Genomic DNA, 20,620 nt, shown 5'->3' on the forward strand with positions numbered 1-20,620 from the left:
GGGAGAGAAGCCTGGACAGGCTGCATCTCTGGTATTATGGAGGGGACTGAGGGCGAGTTCTGGGTTTGTAGTACCTCTGTGGTTAGGAATGAGTCTCTTCTCTTGCAGATAGACAGCATTATTCTTTCCTTAACTACTTTGGGAAGCTTAATGCTTTTGCACGGAGCTCAAACAGTCAGGGAGAAGCAATGTTAGAAGGCAGGCTATTTTATTTTCAGTTGCTTTAGTGATGTTCTTGGAGGTGGGTGTCTCCCTGCTGTGCCTATGACAGCTGGGGCTGTTCTTTTTAGCTGCTTTGAATAATACCCTGTACACAGAAATAGTTCGCTGTGGGGGAGGGAATTTGGCATAGAGACCCGCACTGTAGGTCTAAGAGGAGTTTGGAAGAACTCCTTGAAGTATCATTTCTTTGAGAGATCGTGCAGATTGCTCATCAAGTTTCAGCATGTGTTTCTTGTTTATTCCTCTGTTTACTTCCTGATTCCTTTCTTGGCTCACATTGGACTCAGAGGAGGCAGCAAGCTGGGCTGTGGTGGTTGGGAAGAAGAATATATTCACAGCACTGACAGTCTCATCCCTGTTTCACAGGTAAATTGTGCTTACAGCATGAGGATCTGGCAAAGAAATGCATTGCAGCTCTCGCCCGAGAACTGGAGGTGTCACCTGATGTGGCCGTTCGCAATAACGTTGTCATCGTTATGTGTGACCTGTGTATCCGCTACACATCCATGGTGGACAGATACATTCCCAACATTTCCTTGTGTCTGAAGGACCCGGATCCCTTCATCCGTAAGCAGACGCTGATCCTGCTTACCAACCTCCTGCAGGTAAACAGAGGGCGGAGCTGGCAGCCCGCTTCAAGCACCTCTGTTGTGCTAGATACTGGCAACCTTGGCTGCTGGATACTGGAACACTTAGTCAAGACAACTTGAAACTATGCATTTTGTTACTGCTTGGTTTTGCTAGCTAGGCCGAAATCGTATCGAGGGCACCAAGATGCTGCTTTGGCACTCGTGCTGTTTAAAGAACCCTCCAAAGCCTTGTCTCCTTGAGGTTTATTTTGTGTATCTCCAGCTGAAGGTTGCACGTTCACCTGACGTCCATTCTGCTAGGCTCCGTCAGGTCTCGTCCTGACTGCAGCCTGAAGGTTCACGCTAGGTTTGTCCTGGTTCGGGTTGAGAATCTGTTGTCTGCCGGTTTCTTACAGGAGGAGTTTGTGAAATGGAAAGACAGTCTCTTCTTCCGGTTCGTCAGCGTCCTGGTGGATCCAAATCCAGATATTGCCAGGTAAAACTCAGCTGTGAAATGGTGAAGGTGTTGGAGATCAGAGGTGCACGCAAAAGCAGTCTCAGTCTACAGCACGCAGAGAAAGAGGGGGAAAAATATAGAAAAAAAGCCTTTGTGAAGGTTTTCTAATAGGCTCTGTCTCGAGTTTTGGTTTTGTTTTAGGAATAGGATTAAATAATCTGGTTTTTTTTCCTTGTGTGGCTTTTCTTGTATCCCTTTTCTTGTCTCTTTAAACCTTCTACCACATTTTGTAATGTTTTGACATGTAAGGACTTATGCACGCTGGCTTGGAGCGCGTGTTTATGAAGTCTTTGTCGGCTTCAAGGTCTCAGGCTGCTCTGTTCCGTGAGAGAGGCGGGTTTCCCCAAGGATGGTAGGTCATACAGGGATGCAGGGCGCAGAGGAGGCGTGGGCAGCTTGCTGCTTGTTTCTACCTGCAACAGTCCATCTGTTTCCAAGGCCATCAAACCATCATCGCTTACTAGTGCGCTTTCTTTTCTCCTCAGTGAGTTTTTAATATGTAAAAATGTCTTTCCAGTAGATGGTGACATTGCAACATCATGTTCCTAGAGCTTTAGCCTGAGGAACACGGTGCTATTTCTTTGGGAACCTTTTTCATTGCATCTGCATTTGGTGGCTGCATCCAGACAAAACCACGTTCTTCAGGTCTGGGACCGACTTGCACCTCTTGCAGGGCTTTTGGTGATTCGCTTTTGGGAAGTGTCTCAGACACAGTGGAACTCAAGTTATTTAAATAATGAAAGCGGTGTGCCTGAGTTCAAGACCAGATTTATTTCTGTCTCTGTTTAATGGCAGATAAAACAAAGTAGTACTGTGGATGCTGAAAGCATCTCTCTCTGTCTGGATGAGAGAGGCTTAGAGTCAATAAGCCGATATCCTTGTGCAAGCCCAGATGGAGCTGGGCAAGAACTAAATGTGGTATTGAGGGAGACTTGGCAGAGGAAAACCACCCTCCCACCTTACGGCTTGTGACCCTACGCTGTGTTTTGGGGGTGGCTTTTAGAAGCTTCCACATAATAAATTCTTCCTTTCCCCCCCTTTCCAGGTTTGGAGAGTTCTGCTTGGTGCATCTCTTGCTGAAGAGGAATCCAGTAATGTTCTCCCAACACTTCATCGAGTGCATCTTCCATTTCAATAGCTATGAGAAACACACGAAGTACAACAGGTTCCCTCAGAGCGCAAGGTCAGTTGAGCACATTTGTGTCTCCTCGCTGCCAGAGGATGGGCTGCCTGGCCATGCAGCTTTTGGGTGCAGCAAAGCGCTCAAGGTGCTTAGAATTACATAGTCAATAGGGGGTGAACCGTAAATTAAGTGTCCTGCCTTCCCTGTGACACTTCTGGGAGGACTTCTGCTTGTAATCCGTGGGAGTGTGTGGTATCCTAACACGTTTATGGGTCTTGAAAGGGACATTCGAATATTCCTTGCTGATTTAAAATTCTGTGAATTTACCTAATGTGACTTGGCCCTTGTGAAATGTGTTGCTTTACCACAGGGCGAAGAATCTCTTCTCTCTCAAGGGAAAAGATAACAAAGAGAAAAGGATGCATATCTACAGGTTCCTGCTAGACCACTTCACGGATGAGCAGAGGTTCAACATTACCACAAAGATCAGCCACAACATTCTAGGTAAGGGTCTGTCTTTAAAAATCTGGTGAGCAAAGAACTGGTGTCTATGTAAAACCGTTAGGCTCTCAATCCAGCTGTGTTCCTGTTTTTCTTGGCACTGCTGTTTCTAGGAAAATTCTTACTTCTTCCCTGTGTGTTCCAGCATGCTTTGTGGATATGGTCCTTCCATTGGACTTGGAAGCCAGCGAGCTGCTCTCGGACACGTTTGCAGTCCTTAGCTGCAAAGAAATCAAGCTGTCAACTATGAGAGCAAAACCCGAAGAAGACATTCAGCCCGATGACGATGAAATGGCAATGGCCAACGTGGTCATGCAGGCGGCACAGAAAAAGCTCATCTCGCAGGTGAACGGCGTGTGATCTGGTGTGGGAAGAGGGCTGGCCACCGTACTGGCCGGAATTTTGCCTTTCTGTGATGGAGGAACTTGGGGCTGAAATTTTCCAAGTGACAGCGATGCTGATGACTCCGGTGCCCGTAGGCCGTTTTTCGGGCTCTGTCCACACTGCTCCGAGGGCAGTGTGTCGTAAATGAGAACATTACAGCTAGATTTGTGGCGGATACTCGTACGTGAGGGGTTCGTTGGAGTGATCAGAAATGCATTTCCTCTGAAGTGACGCTACGCTAGGCTAAATTTCTTCTACGGATCTCTTCCTGGTAAAGCATTTGAGCGTAATGATGTTTTTTGGGGCACCTCCTGGCAATTTGCCTTTGGTGTGAGGACTGACTAGCTTAGTGTGTATCTTAAAAGTCCCCACTTAGGTTAAAAACCTGCGTGTGCAGCGTAAGAGCAGGCTGGACGGCAGTGCTTCCCTTGCTGCGGCGCAGTAACTCCTCTCACTTAGGCTCTTCATCTAACCACAGAGTGGCTTCTCCTTTATTTCATCGCGTAACTGTGCGTGCCTTGTTCAAACAAAGGTTCAAAAGAAGAACTTTGTCGAAAATATCATCCCGATAATCACGTCGCTGAAGTCTTTGATGGAGCAGAAGAGGATACCAGCTCTTCGGGAACTTATGAACTACCTACGGGTAAGGGGAAGCGTTTCCTTGTTGTTGGTTTGGGGTTTTTTCCCCTCTCTTGAGTTAATGTGTTGGATGTGCTACCAGTAATAGAACGAACAGCCTTCTTAGAAGGGAATTTAGGAGGCATATGATGTTGTGACACTGCCACTGTGTTAAATAATGTGGGAGGTGGAGGGATTTTCGATAAGGATCTTGCAATGTGTTATGTGTGGGCCTCCTCAGTGGGACGTGGGCAGAAAGCTTGAAGGCTGGAAAGCTTTTTAATGTTCTGAAGTACAAATTGGTATCAGAACTCTTAGTCTGTTAAAAACACCTCTGCTCTACCAACTGGTATTTCCTTTTGCACTTAAGCAGCTGTGATCTGAATGGAGACGTGAATCAGTAGTCAGGAGAGATTTCTGAAAGGGTTTAACCATTCCTCATTGCTCCAGGAAATGATGCAAGATTACCGAAATGAAATCAAAGACTTCTTCGCTGTGGACAAGCAGCTGGCAGCCGAGCTGGAGTACGACATGAAGAAAAGAAGGAGTCTGATGAAGAGCAGCTCTCGGCAGCGCAGGCGGAAGCGGTTGGTGCCGTTAACTCCGTACACGTACTGTCTCCTCTGCTAAAGCCTGCGTACGCGTAACACCCAGACACCGCGTGCCTGTGGGCCTTGCTAGAGCACTTCTAACAGGATGGTTATGTGATGTTCTCGTACCTCTTTGCATTTCCTGACAGAAGCTTTTCGTTTTGGAGACATTTAAGATGCTTAGAACGGCAACAAACAACACACGTTAGACAAAGAGGAGCAGCAAACAATTAAAGTAAAAAAGAATTCACTTTAAAGGGAAAGCTAAGTCTAATTTGCCCCTGGCTGTGCCGACACGTACTGCTCTCTGTTCTGATGATAAAGCAGTCAAAAAGAAAAGGGTTTGTTTTGCCTGACTTTAGGTGTGTACAGAGTGGAAACTCACACCTGTCCTAGTCAAACAGATCCTCTTTTAAAGTCACTGTCAAGAAATAACTATGTACTTGGGCCAACTGTCCTGAATTATTTTAGATTCCTACCTTGAGATGATGTCTACCCTGGAAGTACCTTTCTCTCTCTGCTGACTTTAAGAGAACACCTATATATAGGCCTCTAAACTGGGACATATGTATCCCTTCAAAACTTCCTATTCACTTCTGGTTAAAATTTTGGCCAATAAGTTCTTTCTCCATAGCCCCCCTTCCATCCATCCGTCTGTCACACGAAGGGCAGTTCTTAATCGTGCAGCACGTAGGTCTAAGCCTCTTGTATCTGGGGTCTTCTACGCTTGTATCTGTTGTTAGACATCATCTTTTCTCCTGTTTCTGTAGCAACCTCCACCTTTGGAGACGGATGTACCTTCTGGGGGCTGCAATAATAACGCTCAGCCTCCTGTAAGTAGGAGACAATCCTTGTCAGCTGGATCAAGTTCTTCTTCTGTGCCTTCTGAGATTACAACCCCCAGTGCTGATGCCCTGAAACAGCCGATACTCAGTCGCAGGTTTGGGGTTTCTCTTTATGTGACCGGTTATGATATTCTGCAGGGCTATTGCTTTGCTTATCCACTCCTCAGTTGTCTGGAAGTTGCCTGTGTTGCAGCATAATCATCTCCATTACCTTTGGTGTTTGAGATCATAAGGGATTGGGAGGGGGGCCTGAGGCACCTTCCATGTGAGGAAAGGCTGAGAGAGCTGGGTCTGTTTAGCTTGGAGAAAAGGAGGCTGAGGGGGGATCTTATCCATATCTCAAGGGTGGGTGTCAGGAGGATGGGGCCAGGTTCTTCTCAATGGTGTCCAGTGACAGGACGAGGGGCAGTGGCCATCAACTGTGAAACAGAAGGTTCAGCCTGACCATGAGGAAACCCTTCTTCCCTGTGAGGGTGACAGAGCCCGGAACAGGCTACCCAGAGAGGGGGTGGAGTCTCTTTTTTTCCAAAGCCCCTGGACTTGTTCCTGTGTGATCTACTCCAGGGGACCCTGCTCTGGCAGGGGGGTTGGACTAGAGGATCTCTAGGGGTCCCTTCCAACCCCTTCCACTCTGTGAATGTGTGAATTATATGTATCTCATCCAGGATTGCAGAAGGAAATCACTGTTTCTGCCATGGTTTTTACCCCATAGGCCAGCATCCTTGAGCACACTTGCCATCCTGAACTCTGCCAGGAAAGCTCTGGAAGCCAGAAGCAAGCAACGCAGCAAGAGTGTTGGAAGAAGTTTATCAGCTGTTTCGCTTCCATCAAGCACAGCTGGTACCAAGAAAGGTAGGAATCTTGCTGCAGACTGACTGGCATTGGGCTAGATCTAGTTGTCACAGCCTGATTGTTAGCCCTGGAGGTCTCCGAGTGAATACATTTCGATTCTTAAGTATTTCCTTGTTTTTTTCTAGTATCCATTCAAAGCCTGAATCAAGAGCCTACTGGAGAAAATGTTTCTGTGGTGGGCCGTGCAATCAGCACACCGGAACGTAAGTATAACCCAAAGAAACCCTTCCCAAATTGGGCTGAGCACTTTATTCTCTGGGAGAGGCAGCAATGCATGGCTCTCCTAACGAGCAGAGACAATTCGTCATCGATAGCTATAGAGTATGTATTTAGATAAAGGCTTGTAGTAATTAAGAACTGTTCTGAAGTTGAAGGTCTGGGGTGAGTGATGCACATAAGAAAGGACAGCCAAAGACTGTCTCCATTTCCGTGTCACAGGATATTACAGTATGGAGTCCCTGTGGGAGAGCTTTGATTTTTGGGCTGCTGAAGTAGGAGAGCTACTGCCCTTCCTTCCGTCAACTCCAGGGTGCCAAGGAGGCATGTTGTTGTGACTCCTTAACAGCACACGTTGCCCAAAGTGGGCCACACTCTTGCATTGAGGCATTTGCTCTCCCAGCATAGCTTAGCGTTTTCAGACTGAATTACAGAACCCTGCTGCGGGGGGTAATACTCCAGGTCTGGTCCTTTTCAGCCCTAAGATAGGGAGTTCCTGTTGCCCAAACAAAGGGGTCTCGGGTGAGCTACAACCTGCTTCCACAGCAGACTGTGAGTTGCAGCAACTGCAAGAGAACACAGAGTGAGATTAATAACCTGCACAGTCATTTCTGAGTGTGTGTGTTTGTCCTACCCTAAGAGAGAACTGAACATTGGAGAAGGAATTACTTGGGGTTTTTACAGATTAAAGTAAAAATACACAGCGAGGAATCTCTAATACACCAACTGTGAGTTTGCTGTGCCAATGTCTGCTGAATTGCTATCTTACAAAACCTGGCTTTTGGAAATTAGGTTTATTGGAATGCATTCCGACAGCCCGGCAGCATTGCAGCATCGCTCTCTGCAAGCGCAGGAGGCCGTTGTAGTAAAACACAAATGGAGCTGAGATCCAGCAGCAGATTCCCTTCCTTTATATCAATTCGCTGCTGAACTCCTTTAGGGCATCTCTGCTGTAGCGTGAATTCGGAGGGGGCTGAGCACCCTCGCGCGCTCCGGAGAGCTCTGGGAATAAGGGTGAGTGTCTGGCAGGTCGTGTCTCGTTAGGTAGCTGTGAATCGTTGCAGGGAGGGGTCCTGCACTCTGCCAGTGTCTGTGCCGACACCCGACCTGCACGCACGCAGGAGAGCACGCGACGCGCAGCCAGGGCAGCCAGCTCCGCGGTACTCTGCAAACACCTGACACGATGCGCAGCCACTGGAAAATCTGACCCTTCTCCTCCCTGTGTGCTCCGCTGTTTGGCTGGATTTGTCTGCCTCAATGTTTCTCTTTGCTGCCTGAGCAACAAGCAACCATCTTTGTGCAAAAAAAACCTGGGGGCATGTTTGTAGAGAGCAGAAATCTTGAAGCGCCGTGTCTCTGTCTAGGAGCTTGCACGGCTGTTTCTCTTAAGCACCATATGGTGAAAAAGGAGGAAGAACGTTAATCTGCAGCGGTGCTCGGGCTGAATTCCTGCTTTGCTTGGAGGCAGCATGTGTCCTTCAGCGGGGAGACAAGCTGTACAGATCGGCATCATCCCCTCCGTTAGCGTGTGTTGAGCCATCTGCATGGTGGCACTGGGTCTTGCAGGCTGATAGACAGTCAAAATAAAACATTTTTTTATTTCTCTGGTATATCGTTCTAAAACTCTTGGAGATGCAGTTCTCTGTAAATGAGTTTGTACTTGAGAAGTTAAGAACAGCTGTCTCTTTATCTTACTCAACTGTTCTGGCTGTCGCTCGCTCTCTCTGATGTCTTTGGTTCTCCGCAACTCCTGCTCGTTGCTTTGGGGATGGCTGCCTGTGGATTGCTTCGGCCTGGTACATGAACGCATGGTGTGAAGATACCACCTCTGATGGCACGGGAAGCCCTGCTTGATGACAGTTCCCTACCATTTCCTTCCTCCCTTCTTTCCCCATAACTCATTAACCGGGATAGCTTACGGTACGCACCGCACAAAGTCGGGACGCTGGCAGGTCGGTCTGGAGAGATTCAGAGGCCAGCTGAAGCAGGCAGACCAAAGTGGCTTTCTGCTACAAGCCACAGCGATTCCCTTCCAGGACAGGGAAGCGGTTACAGAGCAAGCCCAGCTAGTCTGTAGAGAGAAGTCCTTTTAGCAGTTTCCAACTCTTGCCCTATAAAGCACTTTCTACCTTGATTCCTTGTGAAAGGTTCTGAGAAACACGAGCACAAAACAGAGCGTTGAGGAAGGTAAAATCTGAATATTGTGACATCTCTCTTGAGATAAATGACAGGAAAGAGACAGCTGACAACTACGGCCTATTCAGGCAAGCTAAATTCTGCCTAGCTTCCTTGTCAAGTGATTCCTCTTTTCTGGCTGCAAGCAGTTCCTTACAGAAGGGCTGTTCAGGTCCTTCACTCGTCAGGGGCCCCATATTCTGCCTTGACTGGGCAAAGCAACTGGTCTGAATGGCTGACCGGGGTCCCGTATTTACATTAACCTCCTCCGCGCACAAGGAAGGCTGAAGGGCTGGCGTTAGGAACCTGATGTAGACACATGGCCCCTCAGATTCAACACGTAGTTTTGAGGCTGGATGGGAGACACTGAGATCTGCTGGGCTGGAAAAGAGAAATATATACGTGTGCTTGAAATTAGCTGGCTATACTTACTCTGTGGCACTTCAGTGTGCTGCTACGGCATGCCTTGCCCTCTGGCTGCATCTCAAGCTGCCTGCTAATATGTGGTTTTTTCTTTCAGAGACCATTAATGACTTGACTTTTGATGCTGGGGTCAGTTGCATCAGCTTGACGCGCACACCCGGTTCAGCTCCAGGCAAGTTACCTTTGTGATTCTAACTTGGGGAGGGGGTGTTTAAAAACCCCAAATGACCAAATCTGTGGCATTTTTTTTTAAATATGAAAATATATGTGTTATTTGCAGAGATTAAAGAGGAGGCTGGGGATGAGCTCAGAGATGTTATCTGTCTGGCATCGCCAGAGAAACCGTAAGTCGAACGCAGGTCTGAAACAGCAATCACTGTGAGACAGACTGGTAAAGGGCTTTAAAGTAAATGCCCATTCTGCTTCCTTCTTCCAGCCCGTCCCTGCCACAGGAGTGGAAATTAAAATCCCCAGCAAGGACAAAAAGCAGCCAACGTGTCCCCGTGAGACAATCCCAGCGGCGAACTCCACTGAAACCAGACAAGTGATCCCTTCCCCGAACTTTGTACAGAATCATCATGTTGCCCGAAACCTGTCCTGTTCCCCTGTAATTATAAACCCTCCTGGGCACACGTCCTTCCTTATTTGTTCTTATTTGCTTTCTACGTGAAACCGTCTGGAACGCGGGCACACAAAGCCCACGTTAACGCCCGTGTGTACGCTAGGCTGCTGCTGTCGACTGAGCTCACGGGAGTGCTACAAGGCTGCAGTAGAAAGGGAGGCTTGCTCTTCGCTCACAGGATATATAATTTGTCCATTTGGAAAAGTCAGAGCGGAATGTTGCCACAAGCTTAGCAACGAGTGCATTTATCACAGCTTGCGGGGAAGTGAGTGGCTCAGCTTATTCACTCCATCCCTCATTGTCCCTCCTGGTTATATACTGGCCTTGCTTTAATTTCAACAAAGGTAAAACAGCTTGTCACTGCCACACCCCTAAATCTGGTAATTGCATGCTACATCACCTCCTATTTGTTGTGCAAACTCCTGTGTGTACGGACAGCCTTAATGTTCTTTTATATGGAATATTTCCATTCCTGAACTCTGTTATTTCCACCTATTAAGATTTTATGAAAATAAATGGTTACAGAATTAATTCCACCCACGGCTTCTCCCCTCTTCTTGAATTGACGGAGAAATTATTTTTTTCTGTAGATTTCTAAAGCCTCAGAGTCTCTTCTACAGCGTCGCTGGTATCTTAGGCACTCTGTTCGATTCATGGTGGGCCCAGCAGCCTTTAAATATAGACTCTTATTTGACTGCAAGCAGGATGTGACTAATTCACTATAATCAAGGTTGGTAAGTTGTGTGTGTGGCTTTGTGCTCTGCACAGGTAACTTGTTTGTGGTAAATGCTGGAATCTGACCCTTCCCGAGTCTCTCTGGTGCCGCGTTAACCCAACTGAAGTTTTTCTGTTGACGTCTGTTACAGAGCCCTTGCCCCAGATTTCACTGAAACCTGCAACATGGACTTGGTTTCATTCTCGTTGGGTTGCCTTACGCAGGCATGAAGGACAGGAGCGGAGTAGGCTAAGTGGAAACAAGGCGGCTGAGCATGCCTTTCCCACAGCCCTTCCAGAAGCGCTGACCTGCCCTGGAATCCCATAATTCACCCTCACTTTCCCTATTCTGTTTTGAAGATCAGAGAAACCTTCAAGCCAAGTTAAACTTTACTCTCAAATTCAAAGTCAAAACCTGGGAGCAGGGGACATGTGGAATGACTTTGGCTTAAGAAATGGTCAATTATGGCCACGTAGATTTATTTTGTTCCTTCTCCCCTGCCTTAAAATATTATTTAACCACTGAATGGTAAATCGGAATAGTTTATTTCCTTATTTGTGCTTTTCTAGTTTTTCATAGAACGGTTAGGGTTGGAAGGGACCTTAAGGATCATTCAGTTCCAACCCCCTGCCATGGGCAGGGACACCTTCCACTAGACCAGGTTGCTCAAAGCCCCATCCAGCCTGGCTGTTTTGCTCAGTACTGCCATGAGCCCTGTGAGCATCGATTTTTCTGCACTATAGAAGAACCAGGGATAGAGCAATGTCCAAGAATGAACTGTTCAACAGCAACATGCCTTGGACTTTCTGGACCAGTACAAGTAAATGATTGCTCTGACAGCGCAGACTTATGGCACGGAGTTGAAAGCAGAAGTCCCCAGTAACGTGGCTGTTTAAAGAACAAAAGCAAACAACAACGCCGACAGGAATGCTTTATAGCTCGGTATTTATGTAAAACATTCTTGGCAAAGTTAAACAGAATACATTAGTACAAACCTGAATATTATTCACAATAATAACACTGAAATCCATCAGTCAAATCTCGTGAGGGGGATCATCTCCTCTTCTCTCGTCAGAGATGCCACTGTCACGTTTTAGAACCGAAAAGCGAGTCTCGATTCTTATGGCTTTTCGCACAAAAGGCTGCCTTTGGCTCACGGGGAGACTGTAGGTTGTGCTCCCAGAGCTGCCCTGATTCAACCTTTCCTTTCTCTCCCTTATGACAGGTATCCTAAAAGCAGCATAGAGAAGGAGTAGTGGATAGAAGGAAGGCGCAAAGGAATGTGACTACTGTCGTGAGGATCAGAGCAGCGCGCAGCCCGTGAGCCGCGCTGTGGCTTGGCTGAAGACTGTAACTGTGACGCAGCGGTAACGTCCGCCTTACGCCGAGAACGTACGGTTAGTGCTGCCCCATCCTTGGGTTTTCCTTCCGTTAGCCAAAGGAGAAGCGGTAACGCCTTGCTTAGGCAAAACAAACGCGGCAGTGGCATGTCCAGCGAGGCCCCTAGGAGACAAAGATTAATGCGAAACGCTAAAAAAACAACACCGACAGTCCAAATCGTCAAGTATCCAAAATACTGTATACAGGAAAAAGTTAAGACAACTCAATTCATATTGGAAATACAAGAACACTACATTATGCTACATTAAAAAAAAACCCAATTCTTAAACCACAGCACAGTTCTAGTGTTGCATCCACATCTTGCAGTCTTACAATACCCAACGCTGCTCAACACAACATACGTGTGTCCGGGAAACGCGTGTTTCCAATTATTCTCTCTAGAGCCAAGAAAACTAGATTTGGGGGTTCTTTTTTCTTTTCCCACCTAGAGAAAAGTTGCAACTGACGCTACAAAAGTGCTTTTGTATTGAGCTCTCGCTTCCCCAGCTCCCGAAACAGTTGCCTTGGCCGTGCGGTTTACGCCTGTAAAGCTGCCGTAGCTGTCGCGCCGCGTTAGTGCTTTAGGGAACCTGCAGAGGGGTAGCCAACCTCGAAGTCACTCCGTCACCTCGTTGGAACTCGGTCCAAAAAGCCATCCCTGGATATTTCTTGCAACAACAAAAACAAAGTGTTGGTCGCTGGCAAGAACAGTTGAGTTCTACGTATAAAAAAAGTTGATAGCTCCTGCCATAAATGTACAAAAACTATCCCTGAGTGACTCGGTTCTGCGTCTGGTAAGACCTCTTGTGACAAGGAAATTGCTGAAGCTAGCTGGAGAGGAAAGAGATGCTGTCCCACCTGCGGTGTTGTATTACGCTTTGCAGTAACACTGATATGCTCTGACAGTGCCACGCCGTAGCAACATTTGAGCTCCTCTCTGCAGCTTAAAAAGTAAAACAAATAGCAACATTACTTAAACACTGCTGGCATCACGTATTTACACCTTAAATAGAAATGTCACCTTTTCTGAAGTAATCAAAATAGATCTTTGCAAAAAATTTAGAAGGTGGGATTTTACAAAATAAATGGGAAGGTAAAAAAGCTGGGAGATGTCTCAGTACCTTTTACGGCCATCTGAGCCCACGGAAGTATTTGGCTTTAATTTTCCTGAAAGGGGTGGCGTCGCGCCGGGTTCTCTGCCTCCGCCCTGAGACCCCCGAAAGACGCGAGGCCGCTCTGCGCAGATTAGAACGCGGGGTTACCTGCGTGCAGTGAGTTTTCTAGAAAGCGGCGAACGGAAGCGATCCCTTCTGGCCCGATGCTGCCCACGTTTTGCGCTAAATGGAGCAAGGAGAAGGCAGCGAGTTTACGAAAGGGCTGAGAAGGTTAGTGGCATTTACTGTAGGCTGCTCCGATACCCCGTTCTGCACCTCAGCAGAGTCAAAAGCACAAGACAGTCACAACCGTGTAAAAGTCACCAGCCAGGCTTGGGCAAGGAGCTGCTGAGAGGAAGACTTCCCCTTTGCATGGATAAATCTCACTCCCTGAAGTCCGTCTATCGCTGTCTCGGCACCTGTTTTATCTACTAGTAACCTCTACTACACGTTTACCTAACGCTGTTCCCCTGGTGGGTTTGCACATGGTGGCTGTGTCCCTTCAGCACAAATAGAAGGCAATTCCACAAACTTCCACAGCCCGGTCTCTTGGGAAGTATTAAAACGCTTCCTCAGTCCAAGGAGAGGTTTAGGTGATCCTGTCGGTACCTCCGGAGGCAGGGCAGACGCAGTTTGGGCAGTGAGGAGTTACTTTAAACTTTGGCAAAGAAAAAAAGAAGATACACAGATAGCTAGCTATCGAGTTCTTGTGTGTTCCAAACTCTTCCAAGCGCACTTAATTCATCTTTTGCTCTCGCTTTGAGTTCCTGGAGGAGGTATTTTCACACTTGCTGGTTTGCAATATTCTTTTGGCGCCTTATATGACAAATGAAGACTTGTGTCTGAAGTCACCCTGCAACGAAACAGTTCGGGATGTGTGAAGGGTCCTAGTGGCTTTGCAGGCAACTCCCTGTTCTGCTGCCCCCAACTGCAACGTGATAGCTTCCAGTTTAGGTCACCCCCCTTCCAGCTGGGAAGGAGGAGGCCCCAGTGACACTGGGCAGGTGCTCCTCCCGCTGTCTTCCAGCTGGGAAGGAGAAGGAGGCCCCAGTGACACTGGGCAGGTGCTCCTCCCGCTGTCCTGGCGTACCGAGGCGCGGCTGGGGCCTTTCTCATTCCACCTCCAGTATCTCTGCTAATAGGGAGAGGCTTTTTCTGCTCTTAAGCTTAGTGATCTATTCAAATCCCAAAATGCAAATTCTCTTGTAAAAGCATCGTGGCCTGCCCACTTAATCCAATGAAACTCATCCTAAGGGGGTCAAGCCGTAAGATAACGGAGACAGAGCAGAGCTGCGTTTGATAGCTCTTGGCATCAGTCACTTAAGGCAACTTAAACTGTTCATCGTTTCTACGGAAATGACTCAGCCTTCACCCTTCTGTTTTCGCTCTGTTCCACATCCTTGCCTCTGAGTGGTGCCCACTCCAAGAAAGTCTGTAGGCCCTAAAAAATCTAGGAGTCCTCTGCCCACCCTCTTCCTCTCCTGAACAGAGTGATGTTAAATGCAAATCGTTTGTTACCTCGTCATCTGTCCGGATATAGTTAACGCCATCAGGTTTTGCTGGAGTCTTGTAGCTGAAATAAAAGAAGAGATCTCATTTCTGGGACAAGGCAGCTGCAGGATCTTGGAGAGGAGGTGCTGAGAAAGATGAGGAAGAGCCGAACGAAAAGAAAACAGAAAGAAACCCAGCTCGTTGCTCAAATGATAGATCTGGGCTTATTCCATCGTTTGTCACGGCTGGGCTATTTTCTAAATTCCCCTTCAGCGCAGGGTGCAGAGGTTGCTGCCTCTTTCCACCAGACTAACTGCAAAGAGATTCACTCATCCTTTTCTGGGCTCTCCTGCTCTGGTCCCTGCGTGCTCCGTGCGCCTCCTGCACTGTTTCCTGTAGCAATTATAAAGTTCGGTTTAAACCTTCGCTGTCGGGTGTCTTCAGCGTTTTCCTTTGTTATAACGGAGCGCCACTCGTCTGCAATCCCATGGGAATTCAGAATGTATGTGCGACTGTCAAGCCCAGTGTATGCCAACCCTCAGCTGCATTTAAATTGGATATTTGGAGCTTCTACTGAAAAACAAACCAGACCAAACAAAAAAAAAAAGGACAGGGCTGCTACCAAAAAGCCACATTTAACATGGAACAAGTCTGTCTGGTGAGAATCTTGGGTTTCCATATATTATCTCTCCTCCAGATTCCGTAAGGATATCAAGTCCTGTTTCTGATGCTAATGCTGTTGATTTTAAAGTTTTAACGCCCATTCTAAAATCTCAAATTCAGGTTCTCACAACTAGTGAGATTTCCTGCAAAGAGCCTACTCTTCTGCATATATTTTCTAGGCATGTCTTGATGCTTTAAACTAATTGCGCAGCGAGCTCCGTTCATTCAATTCTAGATCTTGTTATGCCAACGGCACGTAACCTTTTGGACATAGACCGGTAGGTGTTTAATTGTGCTTGTCCCCAACTTCCTGTGCAAAGTGTGAGGATACTAGAGCGCAGCTATCCGTCTGGTCTTGGTGGCAAGCACAAGAGGAGCCATACCAAAATTCTCCCGTAGGCAAATAAACCTTCGGCATGGTGCCAGGTTTGCAGCGGGGAACTGGATACTTCAGGAACTGTGTTGGCCTCTAGTCTTTGGTAGGAAGAAATACATTCGAGTCGGGCACTAAAATACATTCTAGCCACCACTTCTGGCAGCTTTCTGACTGCTTCATGGCCGCGGGCGTGGGGACTCGTCTAAGACCACTTTGAATCCCAGCTTACCTCTCCCCGCTCTCTTTGCTGTTTGCAAAGTAACCCCTTCTGTAGGCGCAGCAGATCCCGAGAGTGATGAGCACCAGAACTGCCAGGACCACCAGGACTCCACCAATTATCCCGCCGATGTTGAGGTCATCTGGCAAAGAGAGAAGCCATCATCCAGGATTTCTTTAAAGCAGTAGCAATATTCCTGCTTTACATACACGAAAATGACATCCCTCAAATATTTTAAGCAAACCCCAATAATTCCTAGGGAACTAGAGAGTCCTTGATTCCAAGGCTAAAATTGTTCATGAATCTGAACAGTGTTTCAATGCTTCCCTGAATGTTTAGATCTTTTTTTCCTTCTTCCTGTGTTTGGGGCTATGAGAAAGCAGGAAAGACTTAATGCTCTAGGATGTCCCCCTTTCCCTTCGGTGACGACAGTTTATTTCTGGCGATTTAGCAATCAGCATTGACAAAACCTATGCAGTGCCACTCACAGACTTCCATCTCCTGCTCCTCACACTTGGCAAAGCCAGCGTCATTGGTCGCTATGCAGGAGTAACGGCCTGTGTCGCCCTTGTGCACGGCGTGGAAAACCTGGTGAGGAGAAAAAGGGGGGGAGTGGGACATGAGAGACACAGTACTGGGAGGGTATAAGCATCTATAACCCACTCCCTGTTGCCCAGGCTCCACGGTGGGCTGTGAGACATCTTCCTTCTAAAAAGGCAAGCGGTCTCAGCAGCCACCAAAGCCAAACAGCTAGGGTAATGTCTTCTTCCACCGTTAATCTTCCCTTTCCCACGTCACCCAGATCCTACAACACCTAACCTTCCTCGAAAGCCAGGCAATGGCTCTTTTTCTTTTCCAAGCGACCTTAAAAATAACCTGCCTGGCGAAACAAATCTTGATTAAGTCTGTAAGGGCGTTACCAGAGTGCCTGTGGTGGGGTTCAAGGTGTAGGAGGAATTCTGGAATTTGGCGTTTGATTTCGTGTCTGGCGATAAGGGTTCGCTGTTGCGGTACCAGCTGTACGTGGACTTGGGGTAACCTTCGTTCTCGTGGCAGTGGAGAGAGGCTGTCTTGCCGACGGGTACGGCTTTAGGCACAGTGCATCTGGGAGTCATGGGTTTCACTGTGGAAAGACACAAACCACGTGAAAGGCACTGCCGGGTAGAACGAAATCGTTCCTGACAGCGGGTCTACGGCGGCCGCGCTACAAAGCTATCAAACATTCTGCTATTCCCAACTGGGTTTACACAACAACTTCCGGAGCCTGTTGAGCGCCGCTGTTTGACTCTGAGAGCCAACTCTTCTGCTAGCTAGGCTTAAGGTAATACCTTGGACTGTGAGCTGGATATTAATCTCGTCGATGGTTTTAGTATCGGAAGGTGCTGCCACTTCACAGCGGTACGTGGCTGTGTCCATCCGGGTGGTGTTTTTAATCACCAGCGACGTCCGGCTCAGAATTTCTGCGCGAGTCGCAAAGTCTCCTGATGATACGGAGGAAAGAGAGTGTCAAAATTAAGGGTGGTCACACAGGGACTGATTTTCAGGCGCCTGAATTATGTGGTTGATCTTGGACTCTTTCTGGAGTCAAGAGAACCCCCTAAAAGGAACTTGGTGCTGGAAAGCTAAGAGCCTCCCTTTCACCAGTGACCACAAAGGAAACCCATGCAGCTAACCGTGTAAGAGGATGGACTGGAAAGCACCACCCCACAACTCAAAAAGTGTGGCAAAACTGGACTTCCAAGACAGCCTCGGGTCTCGTCTCCTTCGGCAGATCCATTTGGATGTGGCTGTTGGTCCCAGCTGGAGTAATTCCAGATGTTCCCTATGGACAGCGCTGTGTTCGAGTTTCACCATCAAGCCAGAAAATTTGCTTCTAGTCACAGGACCAACAGGTGCCGGGGAAGGGAAGCTGCAGCATCTGCTTCCCTACCCAAGGCTCCTACGTAGGACCTCGCTCCAGCTCCCCGGGGCTCCCGCCTGTGAACCGTCACTAAGGAGGACAGAGAGCAGAGACCCTCCTGCTCTCTCTATCTTGCACTTCGACTGCTGAACTCTTAGTTCCAGAAGAAAGCAGCAAGAGAGCCAGAGGTCCTGCCTTTCACAGACCTGCTGGGTCTCAGCTGTATGGTTTCTGAGGCAAGTTTGGAAGTCTAAGAGCAATATATCTCCATACCCTGCATTTTATTGTCAAAAAACACGTAAGAGGTCTCTCCATCTCGGATTTTCTTCCACTCAATTCTGGGATCTGGGGTTACGGTGGATTTAATGATGCAGGACAGCTCAACACCTAGCAGGAGAAATAAAGGAAATAGAGATTAATAGGAAGCAGTGTTTTTGCTCTGCTTTAAAAGTCTTGCTCAGTGTTTTATTAGGAGATGCTGCCCACAAAGCCGAGCCTTCGCTTTCATCTGCCTCACAAACAGAAACACTGCTGGGTTCCAGGAGCTATTGGGGAAGATGGATTTTGGCCAGCAAAAATAACAGCTGAACAGATATCAACTATGGAGAGAAATGAACACGCTGTTCTCTACATGCTCTAAATTATGGCAAACAAGACCTTATGACAGGGTGAGCCCACAGCACTGTCTTGCTCCTAATCAGAGCCTACGCTGTGAGTCAGGGATGCAGAATCTCCCCGGGTGGTGTCTGGTAATGTGCTGAGGACCGTGGTGCCTGGGGATGCATTCAGCAAACCCACTCCCCTTTGAAGCAGAGGTTGTCCTCTCCGTCTCCCCTGCAGCAGGCGGCATGGCAGCAGGGTCGAGAGGTGGCTTACCCGGTATCGCATCGCATGTCTGCGGTAGGGCCAAGGCAAAATACAAATTTCCCGACCTCGTTTTCAGTGTATTAATTGCAAGGTGGCTGCCTTTCCTCCTTTTGGGAACCAGTTCAAAAAAGCACTTAGGCAGATGCTGTGCAATGCCAATGGCTTGCAGGGGACTTCAATAAACCATTTCAAGCAAGTGCTTAGCTAAACAGGGAGAGCTACAGACATCTTCCAGAGTGCTCTTCTGAATCTCAGGCTCCGGGTAGTACCGCCTCCCCCAAGAAACCAGATACCATGAGCAATAAGTCACATTTTTCCTCAATTGTTTGGGGCAGCCATCACCCCCCGTAACACTCACTCTGGAATTCCTGCACCACGGGCTTGGTGTTGCTGGATGTCAGTTCCACAGCCAAGAGTCTGCAGCCTGGAAAAACAAACAGGAGATAATAAGAAATAGCAGAGCTCATAAGTCACCCAGCTAGAAGCGCGTCGCCTGCTGAGAAATCTTCTCAGCCAGCCACAAGCACTCACTTCCCCAGATAAAGCCTATTCCTGGCTAGTAATGCCGGTCCAGCAGGCCTTAAGTTTATTTAGGAGCTGTGGTGTAAATACAGGAAAATATCATTGTTAGAAGTAGCAATTAAAGAGGAGGATTAACATAATGGCACAAAACCAGCGCCAGCACAAGCCATTTCCCTGTTCCTTATGCTTACTTAGATGGCAAAGGAACTCTGGCAATGCAAGAGTGAATGTAGTATTTTCCAAATTAATGCGATGATCAGGAAAAGGCAGGAAGCAAACCAACCTACGGAGTTCCGGGCAGTTCCTCGAGGAGAAAGTGTGCCAGGCCTCCACCACTCGCTCATTCCATCTTCAAGTTATTTTACGACTCACTGTGGTAACATCACATGTGCTGCAGTAAATCACAGAAGGACCGCGATTCCGGATAAGACAGAGGAGTTCAGCTCTTTGGGCAGAGCGCCAGCCCCACTGACACCGGGACAAAAGCTTGGTGCTGCAGGGCATCCTTATACCACAAGCTATTTCCCTTTACTGCACTCCTTGCTCTGAGCACAAAAATGTTTCCAATTAATACAGTCACTTTCCCTCTTCCGTGTATTATTTTCTTTCGAAAAATCTGCCTTCCGTGCCTTTTCCGCTGTGCATTTCGTCGGAGCAGGTCCCGACGTGCTGCTGGATACCCCCACTCACCAAGTCTCTCGAAGGAGAAGGAGACGAGCGGGCGCGTTCCGGCGCGGCACGGCAGGAAGAAAGCGAACCGGACAGCAGAGGCAAGCCATGCCTTTGCCACACAGGGTATTTGGGATGTGCTGGTTGTTGCAAAGCCCATCGCCCCTCAGTCAGACAGAACAGAACAGGGGTATGCCACGTGTGACTTTGCGGATACGAACCCAGCGAGAAGCTTCGTGATATCTAGGAGACGATGCCCAGACTTCACTGGGCACTCCATCAAACAGCAAGATGATGGAAACCAGTGAAAAAGAGGGATCGAAAGGTTAAGACTCGGAGTAAACAAGTCACAACAAACCCGAATGGAAAGCAGGAAAGGCAGCTGAAGGGAGATGTGGAAGAAGAAAGGATCTTCAGCATCATGACAGACAGGTGGACACCCCTGTGTGCTGGCCTCCGGGGTGGAATGCTTTTGGACAGAGAGAATCTGACAGTGCAGGGGCAAAATTCCTCTGGTGAAGTGGATCAGACAGCCTAACAGAGCAAGGCAGCAGGCTGAGACATAGCCGAGAGCTGCAAAGTCCCTCCCACCCACAGCTCAAGGGCCTCGAACACCTAAACTCCTTCCAGCAGTTCTGAGACGTCCCCTGCCAATTCCCATCCCTCACTGTTTGTTAAAAGCTGACGCTTTCCTCCGTGCCTTGGGTCTCAGTGCTAATACCCCCAGGCCGCTGGGGAGAGCTGAAGTTTGGCAAAGTTTAGAAGCTGCCTAATAATTGTTAACTCACATAAAAGCCACTGGCTGATGCAAACTAATAGTTGGCCCAGCCAGAACTGCAGTTAGCAGGACCTTTCCACCCTACCCCCTTCTGCACTTGGCGACATTCATGCAGCGCTTGGGAGAAAGCCAATATTGAACTGAGATGACAGCGTTCTGGACGGCAACGTAGCAATGTGGGAGAAGTCCTGTGTAGCAGAGCTGAAGTGAGTAACAGGGCAGTGCAGCGAG

General features: G+C 48.0%; 2 protein-coding genes across 2 annotated transcripts in view; one reads left to right on the plus strand and one right to left on the minus strand.

Annotated features, from left to right (window-relative positions):
* Positions 1-9,583, plus strand: part of NCAPD3 (non-SMC condensin II complex, subunit D3) — a gene marked incomplete at its 5' end in the record, with an annotated part of 25,512 nt that extends 15,929 nt beyond the window's left edge. Inside the window, 14 exon segments of the mRNA XM_010152466.1 lie at positions 589-827; positions 1,208-1,287; positions 2,354-2,491; positions 2,802-2,935; positions 3,078-3,277; positions 3,849-3,959; positions 4,385-4,469; positions 4,472-4,518; positions 5,295-5,464; positions 6,082-6,221; positions 6,347-6,424; positions 9,133-9,207; positions 9,316-9,379; positions 9,472-9,583. Coding sequence (XP_010150768.1) covers positions 589-827; positions 1,208-1,287; positions 2,354-2,491; positions 2,802-2,935; positions 3,078-3,277; positions 3,849-3,959; positions 4,385-4,469; positions 4,472-4,518; positions 5,295-5,464; positions 6,082-6,221; positions 6,347-6,424; positions 9,133-9,207; positions 9,316-9,379; positions 9,472-9,583 — 1,673 coding nt within the window.
* A 3,893-nt stretch (positions 9,584-13,476) lies between these two features.
* On the minus strand, positions 13,477-18,887 carry JAM3 (junctional adhesion molecule 3). Its single transcript, XM_010152467.1, has 8 exons — positions 18,779-18,887; positions 17,827-17,940; positions 16,982-17,134; positions 16,574-16,776; positions 16,142-16,241; positions 15,666-15,795; positions 14,425-14,479; positions 13,477-13,759 (listed from the first exon to the last, which is right to left on the minus strand). Exons 1-8 carry the CDS (start codon positions 18,885-18,887, stop codon positions 13,724-13,726), a joined length of 900 nt encoding a protein of 299 aa, XP_010150769.1. The 3' UTR covers positions 13,477-13,723.
* Positions 18,888-20,620: the final 1,733 nt, after the last annotated feature.

Source organism: Eurypyga helias, unplaced genomic scaffold (genome assembly GCF_000690775.1).
Source record: "Eurypyga helias isolate BGI_N326 unplaced genomic scaffold, ASM69077v1 scaffold36765, whole genome shotgun sequence".
Classification (NCBI taxonomy): Eukaryota; Metazoa; Chordata; class Aves; order Eurypygiformes; family Eurypygidae; genus Eurypyga; species Eurypyga helias.